This window comes from Kogia breviceps, chromosome 1, assembly GCF_026419965.1.
Source record: "Kogia breviceps isolate mKogBre1 chromosome 1, mKogBre1 haplotype 1, whole genome shotgun sequence".
Lineage (NCBI taxonomy): Eukaryota > Metazoa > Chordata > Mammalia > Artiodactyla > Physeteridae > Kogia > Kogia breviceps.
This window is the reverse complement of record NC_081310.1, coordinates 24,130,433-24,143,879: the sequence shown is the minus strand read 5'-3', so window position 1 is coordinate 24,143,879 and position 13,447 is coordinate 24,130,433. Positions and strand designations below refer to the sequence as shown.

The following is a 13,447-nucleotide window of genomic DNA, read 5'->3' as shown; positions in this document are numbered from 1 at the left end:
ATCTATCCTAGAGAATGTTCCATGAGCACTTGAGAAAAATGTGTATTCTGTTGTTTTTGGATGGAATATCCTATAAATATCAATTAAGTCCATCTTGTGTAATGTATCATTTAAAGCTTGTGTTTCCTTATTTATTTTCATTTTGGATTATCTGTCCACTGGTGAAAGTGGGGTGTTAAAGTCCCTTACTATGATTGTGTTACTGTCAATTTCCCCTTTTATGGCTGTTAGTATTTGCCTTATGTATTGAGGTGCTCCTGTGTTGGGTGCATAAATATTTACAATTGTTATATCTTCTTCATGGATCGATCCCTTGATCATTATGTAGTGTCCTTCTTTGTCTCTTGTAATAGTTTTTATTTTAAAGTCTATTTTGTCTGATATGAGAATTGCTACTCCAGCTTTCTTCTGATTTCCATTTGCATGGAATATCTTTTTCCATCCCCTCACTTTCAGTCTGTATGTGTCCCTAGGTCTGAAGTGGATCTCTTGTAGACAGCATATATATGGGTCTTGTTTTTGTATCCATTTAGCCAGCCAGTCTGTGTCTTTTGGTGGGAGCATTTAATCCATTTACATTTAAGGTAATTATCGATATGTATGTTCCTATTACCATTTACTTAATTGTTGTGGGTTTGTTCTTGTAGGTCTTTTCCTTCTCTTGTTTTTCCTGCCTAGAGAAGTTCCTTTAGCATTTGTTGTAAAGCTGGTTTGGTGGTGCTGAAGTCTCTCAGCGTTTGCTTGTCTGTAAAGGTTTTAATTTCTCTGTCAAATCTGAATGAGATCCTTGCTGGGTAGAGTAATCTTGGTTGTAGGTTTTTTTCCTTCCTCACTTTAAATATGTCCTGCCACTCCCTTCTGCTTGCAGAGTTTCTGCTGAAAGATCACATGTTAAGCTTATGGGGATTCCCTTGTGTGTTATTTGTTGTTTTTCCCTTGCTGCTTTTAATATGTTTTCTTTGTATTTAATTTTTGACAGTTTGATTATTATGTATCTTGGCATGTTTATCCTTGGGTTTATCCAGTATGGGACTCTCTGTGCTTCCTGGACTTGATTGACTATTTCCTTTCCTATATTAGGGAAGTTTTCAACTGTAATCTCTTCAAATATTTTCTCAGTCCCTTTCTTTTTCTCTTCTTCTTCTGGGACCCCTATAATTCGAATATTGGTGCGTTTAATGTTGTCCCAGAGGTCTCTGAGACTGTCCTCAGTTGTTTTCAATATTTTTATTCTGCTCTGCAGTAGTTATTTCCACTATTTTTTTTTTCTTTTTTTTTTTTTTTTTTTTTGCGGTATGCGGGCCTCTCACTGTTGTGGCCTCTCCCGTTGCGGAGCACAGGCTCCAGACGCACAGGCTCAGCGGCCATGGCTCACGGGCTTAGTTGCTCCGCGGCATGTGAGATCTTCCCGGACCAGGGCACGAACCCGTGTCTCCTGCATGGCCAGGCGGATTCTCAACCACTGCGCCACCAGGGAAGCCCCTCCACTATTTTATCTTCCAGGTCACTTATCCGTCCTTCTGCCTCAGTTATTCTGCTATTGATCCCATCTAGAGTATTTTTCATTTCATTTATTATGTTGCTCATCGTTGCTTGCTTCCTCTTTACTTCTTCTAGGTCCTTGTTAACTGTTTCTTGCAATTTGTCTATTCTATTTCCAAGATTTTGAATCATCTTTACTATCATTATTCTGAATTCTTTTTCGGGTAGACTGCCTATTACCTCTTCATTTGTTAGGTCTGGTGTGTTTTTATCGTGTTCCTTCATCTGCTGTGTGTTTTTCTGTCTTCTCGTTTTGCTTATCTTACTGTGTTTGGGGTCTCCTTTTTGCAGGCTGCAGGTTCGTAGTTCCCTCTGTTTTTGGTGGCTGTCCCCAGTGGCTGAGGTTGGTTCAGTGGGTTGAGTAGGTTTCCTGGTTCGGGGGACTAGTGTCTCTGTTCTAGTGGATGAGGCTGGATCTTGTCTTTCTGGTGGGCAGGTCCACGTCTGGTGGTGTGTTTGGGGATGTTGGTAGCCTTATTATGATTTTAGGCAGCCTCTCTGCTAATGGATGGGGCTGTAGACCTGTCCTGTTCTTTGTTGGGCATAGGGTGTCCAGCACTGTTCATTGCTGGTCATTGAGTGAAGCTGGGTCTTGGTGTTGAGATGGAGATCTCTGGAGATTTTCGCCATTTGATATTGCGTGGATCTGGGAGGTCTCTTATGGACCAGTGTCCTGAGGTTGGTTCTCCTACCTCAGAGACACAGCCTTGACACCTGGCTGGAGTGCCAAGAGCCTTTAATCCACACAGCTCAAAATAAAAGGGAGAAAAAATAGAAAGGAAAGAAAGGAAGGAAGAAGGGAAGGCGGGAAGGAAGGAAGAAAGGAAGGGAGGGAGGAAGGAAGGAGGGAGGTAGGGAAGGAAGGAAGAAAGGAAAGGAGGGAGGGAGAAAGGAAGGAAGAAAGGAAGGAGGAGAGGAAGGAAGGGAGGAAGAAAGGGAGGAAGGAAGGGCGGAAAGCAGGGAGGAAGGAAGGAGGGAAGAAAGGAAGAAAGAAAGGGAGAAGACAAAATAAAGCAGGATAAAATATAGTTATTAAAATTAAAAATAATTATTAAGAAGAAACATTTCTATAAAAAAAAAAAAAACAGGGGTCGGTCTAACCCTAGGAGAAATGGTGAAAACAAAGCTATACAGACAAAATCTCACACCGCAGCATACACGTACACACTCACAAAAAGAAAAAAAGGGAAAATAATAGTATATCTTGCTCCCAAAGTCCACCTCCTCAACTTGGGATATTTCGCTGTCTATGCAGGTTTTCCACAGATGCAGGGCACTTCAAGTTGACTGTGGAGCTTTAATCCGCTGCTTTTGAGGCTGCTGGGAGAGACCTCCCCCTCTCCTCTTTGTTCGCACAGCTCCTGGGGTTCAGCTTTGGACTTGGCCCCGCCTCTGCATGTAGGTTGTCCGAGGGCGTCTGCCCTTCGCTCAGACGGGGTTAAAGGAGCAGCTGATTCAGACCTTTTGGGAGGTCTGAGGTCTTCTGCCAGCGTTCGGTGGGTGTTCTATAGGAGAAGTTCCACCTGTAGATGTATTTGTGATGTATCTGTGAGGAGGAAGGTGATCCCCGCGTCTTACTCTTCCGCCATCTTCTCGCCCCCCTATAGTTTTGGTTTTAAAGTCTATTTTCTCTGATATAAGTATTGCTACTCTGGCTTTCTTTTCATTTTTTTTTCTCACGAGTACTGTTTTCCATTCCCTCACTTTCAGTTTATGTGTGTCTTTATATCTGAAGTGACTCTCTTGTAGGTAGCATATATATGGGTCTTGTTTATGTATCCATTCAGTCACTATACGTCTTTTGAGTAGAGCATTTAGTCCATTTACATTTACTGTAATTATTGATAGGTATGTACTTACTACGATTTTGTTAATTGTTTTCTGGTTGTTTTTGTAGTTTTTTGTTTGTTCTTTTTCTCTCTTCCCATGTAATTTGATGACTAGTGTTATGTTTGGATCTCTTTCTTTTGTGTGTGTGTGTGTGTATCTATTACAGATTTTTGGTTTGGGATTACCATGAGGTTTATATATAGCAACCTGTATATATTTGTGATTATTATAAGTTACTGATCTCTTTAAGTTTGAACACATTTCTAACAACCCTGCATTTTTACTACCCCCTACCCGATGTTAATGTTTTTGAAATCATATTTTACATTTTTTAATTTTGTGTAGCCCTTAACTACTTACTGTAAAAAAATAGGTGATTTTACTACTTTTGTCCTTTAACTTTTCTGCTAGCTTTACAAGTAGTTGGTCTACTACCTTTACTATATATTTGCCTTTACCGATGAGGTGTTTCGTTTCATAATTTTTATATTTCTAGTTGTAGTCTTTTCTTTTCCACTTAGGAAGGTCCCTTTAATGTTTCTTGTAAAGCCTGTTTAGTGATGCTGATCTCTTTTAGCTTTTTGCTTATCTGTAAAACTCCTCTTTAAATCTGAATGATAGCCTTGCTGGGTAGAGTATTCTTGGTTGTAGGTTTTTTCCTTTAATTACTTTAAAATATGTCATGCCACTCCCTTCTTCCTGGCAAAGTTCATGCTGAAAAGTCAGCTGATAGCCTTACGGGAGTTATCTTGTACGTAACTGGTTGCTTTTCTCTTTCTGCTTTTAAGAGTCTCTTTTCATCTTTAATTTTTACCATCTTAATCACAGTATGTCTTGGTGTAGATATCTTTGGGTTCATCTTGTTTGGAACTCTCTGTGTTTTCTGGGCTTGGATGTCTGTTTCCTTTCCTAAGTTAGAGAGGTTTTCAGCTATTTTTTCTTCAGATAAGTTCTCCCCCTTTCTCTCTCTTCTCCTTCTGGTACCCCTGTAATGCAAAAATTGGTAAATTAGTACATTAGTACCTAGAGGTACTAAAGATACCTAGAGGTATCTTTAACTGTTCTCGTTTTTAAACATTGTCTTTTCTGTTCAGCTTGGATGATTTCCACTACTCTCAGTTTACTGATCTTTTCTGTATCTTTAATCTGCTATTGATTTCTTCTCATGTATTTTTTATTTCAGTTATTACATTCTTCAGCTATGTTTGGTTCTTCTTTATATTTTCAAACTCTTTGTTAGACTTCTCACTGTGTTCATCCATTCTTCTCCCAAGCATCTCTGAGTACCTTTATGATCATTATCTTGAGCTCTTTATCAAGTAGATTGCTTATCTCCACTTATCTTAGTTCTTCTGGTGTCTTATTTTGTTCTTTTTTGGAACACATTCTTCTGTTGCCTCCTTTTGCCTATGTCTCTGTTTTTTATTGCTGTGTATGATATTAGGTAAGTCAGTAACATTTTGCAATCTTGGAGAATGGCTTCCTGTAGGGGACTTTCATTGGGGCCTAGCAGCATACTCCCCACTGGTCACCGGAGCTATATGCTCTGGGGGTGCCCCCAATGTGAGTTGTATGGGCCTTTCTGTAGTGGCAGGGCTGACTACTGTGGGCACACTGGTAGGCAGAGCTGGCCACCAGATGGCTGCCAGGCCCTGCCTCATGTTGAGGCTACTGCCCCTCTGGTGGGCATGGCCTGGTCCTGGAGAGGCTGGCTGCAGGGCCCTGGGGGTCCTGGGCTGGTACCAGCCTGATACTAGGTGTGGCCAAGTCATGGCATGCTGCGCCAGGTATCCAGGGGGCGCAGGCTGGTGCCACCCCCCTGGAGTGAGCAGTACTGGGTCCCAACATAGCTGGCTGCAGGACCCAGGGAGTCCCAGGGCTGGTATTGGTCTGCTACTGGGCAGGGAAGCACCTGGTGCTAATGAGATAGAGGGAGGACCCCAAAATCGTGCTTGCCAGCACCAGTGTCCTCATGGCAGAACAGGTGCCCCCAGATGGCTCCCATTAGCATCTCTATCCCCAGAGGGAGTCCCAGTTCCCTTCTGCCTCCCTGGAAGGCTCTCCAAGATCAGCAAGTGGGTTGACCTGGGCTCCTTTCATATTACTACCTCTGCATTGGATTTCAGAGCCTGTGAGATTTTGTGTGAGTCCTTTAAGAGTGTAATCTGTTTCCTTTGGCCCTCCAGCTCTCTATATGCAAGCCCTGCTAGCCTTCAAAGCCAGATGTTGTGGGGGCTTGTTTTCCTGGTACAGGACCCCCGGGCTGGGGAGAGCCCAGTGTGAGGCTCAGACCCCTTGCTCCCTGGGGAGAATGCCTGTAATCGTGATTATCCTCCCATTTGGGGGTTGCCTACCTGGGAGTTTGGGTCTTGCCTACACTGCATCTCCACTTCTCCTACCCATCTTGTTGTGGTTTCTTCTTTATATCTTTAGTTGTTGAAAATCTTTTCTGCTAGTCTTCAGGTTGTTCTCATTGATAGTTGCTCTGTACATAGTTATAATTTTGGTGTGTCCAGGGACTTCCTAAACTCCACCATCTTGGTCATTCCTCTATTTCTAGTTTTTTTGCTGGTAGCCATTCTGACAGGTGTGAGGTGATATCTCATTGTGGTTTGATGTGCATTTCTCTCATGATTAATGATGTGGAGCATCTTTTCATGCACCTATCGGCCATCTGTATGTCTTCTTTGGAAAAGTGTCTTCCAATGTTCTGCCCATTTTTCAGTTCAAGTGTTTGGTTTTTGCTAGTGAGTTGTATGAGTTCTTTATATTTTGGGGGTGATAGCCAGTTATCGGATATGTGATTTGTAATATTTTCTCCCATTTAGTAGGTTGCCTTTTCATTTTGTTCATGGTTGCCTTTGCTGCACAGAAGCGTTTTACTTTGTTGTAATCTTACTTGTTTATTTTTGCTTTTGTTTCTGTTTCTGGTGTCAAGTTCAGAAAAAGCATCTTTAATACCTATGTCAAGGAACTTACTGACTGTGTTTTCTTCTAGGAGATCTATGGTTTCAGGTCTTATATTCAAGTCTCTAATCCATTTTGAGTTAATTTTTGTGTGTGGTATAAGAAGCAGTCCAGTTACATTTTTTCAACACCATCTGTTGAAGAGACTGTCCTTTTCCCATTGAATATTCTTGGCTCCTTTGTCATAAATTAATTGACCACATATGTGTGGGTTTATGTCTAGGCTCTCTGTGCTGTTCTGTTGATCTATGTGCCTGTTTTTATGCCAAGACCGTACTGTTTTAATTACTACAGCATTGTAATATTGTTTGAAATCAGGGAGCATGGTACCTCCAGCTTCGTTATTCTTGCAAAGATTTCTTTGGCTATTTGGAGTCTTTTCTGGTTTTATATAGACTTTAGGATTTATTGTTCTAGTTCTGTGAAATATGCCATTGGTATTTTGATAAGGATTGCATTGAATCTGTAGATTGCTTTGGGTAGTGTGCACATTATAATGGTATTCTTTCAATCCATGAGCATGGACTGTCTTTCCATTTATTTGGATCTTCTTCAATTTCTTTTGTTAATGTCTTGTAGTTTTCAGCATGTAGATCTTTCACCTCCTTGGTTATATTTATTCCTAGATGTTTGATTCTTTTTGATGCATTTGTAAATGGGATTGCTTTCTTAATATTTCTTTCTGATAGTTCATTAATGTATAGAAATGAAACAGATTTGGGGGTGTTGATTTTGTATCCCATGACTTTACTGAATTCATTTTAGTTCTGATTTTTTGATGGAGTCTTTAGGGTTTTCTATACATAACATCATGTCATCTGCAAATAGTGACAGTATTACTTCTTCCTTTCCAATTTGGATACCTTTTATTTCATTTTCTTGCCTAACTGCTCTGGATAGAACTTCCAATACCATGTTGAGTACTATCGACAAGAGTGGGCACTCTTGTCTTGTTCCTGACCATAGAAGAAAACCTTTCAGCTTTTCACCATTGAGTATGATGTTAACAATGGGTTTGTCATATATGGCCTTTATTATGTTGAAGTATATCCCCTCTATACCACTTTGCTGAGACTTTTTATCATAAATGGATGTTGAATTTTGTCAAATGCTTTTTCTGCATTTGATGATCATATGATTTTTATCTTTTATTGTGTTAATGTGGTATATCACATTGACTGATTCATGGATGTTGAACCATCCTTGTATCCCTAAACTAAATCCCACTTGATCATGGTATATGGTCCTTTTACTATATTGTTGAATTCAGTTTGCTAATATTTTGTTGAGGATTTTTGCACTTAGGTTCATCAGTGATATTGGCTGTCATTTTCTTTTCTTGTGGCATCCTTTTCTGGTTTTGCCTTTAAATAATGGTTTCTCCTTTCTGGTATTCACCTTACTTTCCTATGTAATAAACTTCTCTATTAGAATGTGTGTGCGTATGTGCGTGTGTGTGTGTGTGTGCGCGCACGTACACATGCACAATTCAAAACCCTTGCCTCTTCCTCAGTAAATTTAATAATGCTCTCTGCTAAACTAGTCCTGCACTTCTACTTCATGTCTCATATTGTTATTAGATGTCTTATGTGTATGTGTGTGTGTGTGTGTGTGTGTGTGTGTGTGTGTGTGTGTGTATGTGTATATATTTCACTAAACTCTAAGCTCCAGGAATGCCTTTTCTTTTTCTTTTCTTTTCTTTTAATTTTATTAATACTTTATTTATGTCTCAGGACCTAACATAGTGTCTGACCCTTGGTTGATACTTAATAAAAATTTGTTCACCATGGCTTTGTTATTTTATTTCTAAATTTGTTCACCATGGCTTTGTTATTTTATTTCTAAATTTAGTGATTGTGACAGATGCTTGGATAGATCTTCTATAATTTAATTTTTGAATCAAATTTTTACACTTCTAAGTGGAGCAGTTTTATATCTATACCCTAGGCCCATACTGCCGTTACTTGTTGACTATTTTTGTCTTGTCACCTCAAACAGATATCTAAAGCCAGAGTACCATATTCTATTCTAAACTAAAAACTACCTCCAGCTTTTCCTCTGAAACTGCCTATTCTGGTGGTGCTGTTCTTCTTTCAGCCACAACCTAAGACTCATCTTTATATCAGCTTTATTCCTCACTACCTCCCTCCTCTCAACATCACTCCAGTCAGCAAAACTTGTTGTTCTTCAAAGAATTATTTTTTGCTCCATGCTTAAGTAAAGGATGACAGGATATTCTGGCAGATAGAATATTGATTTTTTTATATATTGAAAAATGTCTTATATGAAGTATATTAGTAGGTTTTATTGTGTTCAAGGAGGAAATGACATATTTATTTAATAAACCCTTTGCTTTCTTTCCCTCAGATTGATGCCTCATCATTTACATTGACATTTTTTGGTCAAGGATACAGCCAAGGCTTTGGTCCTGATAAGAACAAACCAAATATCAGAATTTGTACTCAGGTGAAAGGACCAGGTATTTCACATGTGACTTAAGAATGCTTGGGAGTTTTACACTGTCTTAAGCTATAAAGTGCTGTGCTATTACAGCAGTTTCTTTTTAAAGTTTATTTGTTTTAGAAATAAATTTGCACAAATTATTTAAGTAATAATGATAAATAATTCTGTCAAAAGAAGGATTGGAATTATTGGTATCATTCAATTTTATGTTGTGTCCCTCTCTCTGTTTTTTTTTTCTTTCAGTATGATTCAGTAATTCTGAATGGAATTTTTAATATTAAGAAGACAAGGAGCTGATTGATATTTATCTGTTCTATTCTTATAGTCAAGGGTCACTTTAAAGCAGTGTAGTTATAACATAATCAAAGCTGTGATCCAAGCTTTCTTTGGAGTTTGGATCACCCTGACATTGTAAAGTGTGTGTACATGTGCATTTTTCTGGGCAAGGTAAAAGTTTTGATAGATTGTTAAAAAGAACTATCACTCCAAAACATTCAATAACTTATGCTATAAATTTTAGAGAACTGTACAGAGACAATCCCACTTGTGAATTATAGTATAAATTTTATACCATCATTCCTAATAGATCATAGGGGGTCTGTTGTGCAGTTTTAATCAAGCCCAATAGCAAAGATATCTTTGCATCTTGCCTTTTTTTCAAATTTCCACCTGGGTTTTTAAGAAAAGCTGTGTTCTTATTTAACATGAATATAAACACTAATGTTCTCCTTGTTTACAGACTTCTTTTAAAGTTACTTCTTAAAGTTAGACTTCTTTGAGAGTTACTCAGTTTTTCTTTAAGAAATGGAGTCCTTTTTTAAAAGTGAAGTTCGATGTATTTGATTGATAAGGATCAGTGTAGTGTATGAATAGAGAAACAAGAAACCTAGGATTATTGGTAAGAGTGTGGACTTGAGCTGGCTGCCTGCATGTGATTCTGGCTCAACCACTACCTAACTTTGTGAATTTGAATGAGTCTCTTAACCTCTCTATGCCTCAGTTTCCTCATCTGTAAAATCAGTATAAAATAGTATTAACCTAGATTGTTAGGAGAATTAAATGAGTTTAATGGATTTAAAGCACTTAATACAGTTCCTAACACTTGATAAGTACTATATAAATGTTGTTATTTTTATTACATGAACAGAGTATTTATTGAGGAAATTCTGTACACTGATACTTAGATATAAAATCTACCATTTGATTTTTGGGTGTTGTTGAATGCATATTTTATGAATACTTTCTTTTTCTTTCATCACCTGTAATCTGCAGAAGCTGGCTATGTGGCTACCCCCATCGCCATGGTCCAGGCAGCCATAACTCTACTAACTGACACCTCTGATCTTCCTAAGGCGTAAGTCTGCTTTTCTTCACATTTGAAGATATCGTTTTCATTTATGTTATATTTTAGCTTATCTTGGTTCAGTTTTCAGGCGTTGGGTTTGTACATAAGCATTTACAATACCTTTAATCCAAAGATAGAGGTAAACTTAATATTGTGAGAAGGACAGTTCTTTATTGGCCTCTGGGAACAGTGCAGAAGTAAATGAGAGGAGACAGAAAAGTTTGAGAGCCATGCTTCAGTTCCTCCTGAAAATAACTCAGATCCAAAGTCAGCTACTCAAAAAAAGGTCCCTGTAGTTAAATGTTGTTGGCAGGAGCCCCTAATCCATGCTGCATGATACCCAGCTGGCAGTGAGAGCCTTGACCCCATGAGTTGATTCATGGCATCCTGGCTAGATAAGTGTCAAGTAAGCTATCTTCCTGGAGCATATAGCTGTTACCCTAAAAGTAGACCAGCTTTACAAATGAGCATAGCCCTGCAGGCTTAGAAACAAATAAATTTATGTCTGACCTTAAATAATAGTAAGTAATAAATATAAAAATTATATAAAGTGAAACCTAATTAAATTTTCTTCACATATTTGTATACCCTTTGAAAATATTTAGCATTTTCTAAATGTTACCCACTACATTTAAAGAAATTTCTTTTTCATCCAAATTGTCTTGTTTATGCTTTAGTAATAATTGACTACCTAAATTTATTTTGCCCATGTGCATATTTAATCCTCCTGAGTCTAAGGGCTGACTTTATAAACAGCAGCTGTTACTTGGGTTAATAACCCTCAGTGTGCCCCTTCCAACATACACACCAGTATCATGGAAACCGTCTCATTAGTCACTGAACCAACCTAGATGGGTTTGCTGGTTACTAGTTTCCTCTTGAATAATAGCTACTTGCTCATTTGGCTGATTTTAGGAATGGAACCAAAACCAGTCCATGATGGAATCAAGAATCAGGTTTACATAAGCTCTGCATTGATTCGGTAGCTAGTCCTCCAGTAAATCACACTAGCCGAGGAAAGGGCTGGAGCTGGGCTTTGTGCACTGTTTCATCTTGTTATTGTCTTACAGGGGTGGGGTCTTCACTCCTGGAGCAGCTTTCTCCAGAACAAAGTTGATTGACAGACTCAACCAACGTGGCATTGAATTTAGTGTCATTAGCAGCTCTGAAGTCTAAACATTTGAATAATTAACCAAAGTCATAAAATGCATGAATTAACAGCTTTTTAGTTTGACATTTGAAATTCTTCTATAAGCCTGTCTGAGTATATGTGGAAAAGATTGTCAAATCTAAAATATGTATACAGTAAAAGCAGGGAATTGTACTAGCTTACCCTAAATTTCAAATCTTAGCTGATTTTTGTGATTTTATTGCTTGTGAGAAAAAATTCATATTTGACTGACTTTTTCATTGAAGAATTCAAGGTCAGTTTTTTAAGTGAGCTGGAAGATCAGAGGGTGGGATGGGTGGCTCTCTCTGTGTGGCTGACACGCCCAGGCTGGTGGTCACGTAAGACGGCAACTACTCTTTTCCTTGCCATGATATTGAATGGGATCTCACTTCCCCATGAATTTCTCTGCATAGTGTAGGCCTTTGCCAAATGAAACTGCAGTTTTTGCTATTTTAGCCTACTTTTTCAGCCATCCACACTGACTGATTTTGGACTCTTGCCTAAGTTTAACAATAAAGGATTGTTAATTGAACAGTGGTTCTGTGTTTGGATGTGCCTGTGTATTTGAGTAATGGTAGAAATGTGCTTCCTAAGTGGTCTGTGTACTGCTAATAATTGGGCTTATCATTCATTTTCCCTGGTTCTGTACCTGTGTGCCTTAGGTTTAAGGATATAGCTGGTAAGTTTCTATTGATTTTCACTGCCTAAGCAAAATTTGTCTCTAATTTACTTTTTATATTTTAACCAGGTTTCCACTGAAGCCCAAAAATAAGGCAAAGGACTTTTCCTTTTGTAATAAGCATATAATAAACACACATAAGTGTTCTGTTACGTTCATTATGTAAAGAGGACAGCCATTGCCTTCATGGAATTTCTACTCTACAGTGAGAGGCATGACATTGATAGGAATCTTATTCATGTTGGGAGGTCCATCTGTGCTGCCTGTATGGAAGAAAGAGGGTCTATTTAACTTGAAGAGGGAGATCCTTGGTGATAGTACTGTCCATCCTAACTTTGCTTCCTCTGCCCAGGGCTGGTCGAATCGGGTCTCAGCTGTGCACTAATTTGTGGGACCTTAAAAGAGGTTTTATCATCTCTAAAATCAGGAAGATGGACAAGAGCAAGAGATCTCATGACTAGCTGCATATCCGAACCACAAACAATATAGGTTCCCCAGCGGACTCCAGCAGTTTGTGTTCGGGAGGTGTGACGGTTGGGCCCTAGGAATCTGTGGCTTAGATCTGCACTTGAAGCTACCGGGTGAGACTCCATGTGCATCTTTCTACTTTTGCAATGCGTGCTGTGTTGTGCTCTAGTGTTGATGCTGATATATGACCACCTGTGTGACCCTGTCCTCCAGCTTGAGGTAGAAGTGTCTCATCCTGATATTCTTTTTAACCCTCCAAGGCTCTACCTGCTCACTTGCAGAAAGTATATTTACTTGCCTCAAGCAAATTGTCCAAGAACTTTTAAGTCTCAGTCCAAGAGGTAGAAGTCGTTCCTGCTTCCCATGGTCTCACTGCTATCCTGCCCCAAGGACAAAGGCTTCCCTGGATTCTGTGTTGCTTTGCTAACCCTTGTCCCTGCCATCACCAACATGGAGCTCCACACTTGGGCTCCAAGGTTACAGATTATTTTTTAGTTCATGTGCATACACTCAGCCAGGACCTGAGCTACAGGCAAAACCCAAGCCCCTCCCATAAGCCCTTGGGTCCTGGTAGTAAGCTGAAGTCACCAGCCCAGATGCCTCTGCCTTCCCAGGGAGACTCCTCTTGGAGCCCTTGATAGCCTCTCCTGCCAGTAGAGTTTCAGTGCCCCTAACTTTATATTTTAGGGAACAAGTATTGGAGTTGTCACCTCTATTGCCTCCTTCCTGTTCTTATGCAAGTCAGTCAAACTGCTCCTTGGCACAGTCCTGCATATTAAGGCCCCAGGCCTTTGGTTAGGAATGCAGTCCCAGAGTCAGCCCGCTGTTTACAGTGGCCTGGACAAGCCTCATTTGTTTAACCTTTAAAGCCTCAAAATGGGGAAAGTAATAGGGCCAAATTCATAGAATTATGGTGAAAATTAAATGAGCTCACAGATGTTTGGCACTTAGATTAGTGCCTGGCACACAGTAAGCACTGGAT

General features: G+C 39.4%; 1 protein-coding gene across 1 annotated transcript in view; it reads left to right on the top strand.

Moving 5' to 3' along the window:
• Positions 1-11,855, top strand: part of SCCPDH (saccharopine dehydrogenase (putative)) — a 49,439-nt gene extending 37,584 nt beyond the window's left edge. The window contains 3 exon segments of the mRNA XM_059068995.2: positions 8,707-8,818; positions 10,075-10,156; positions 11,218-11,855. Coding sequence (XP_058924978.2) covers positions 8,707-8,818; positions 10,075-10,156; positions 11,218-11,323 — 300 coding nt within the window. The 3' untranslated portion in view covers positions 11,324-11,855.
• The last annotated feature ends 1,592 nt before the right edge of the window (positions 11,856-13,447 follow it).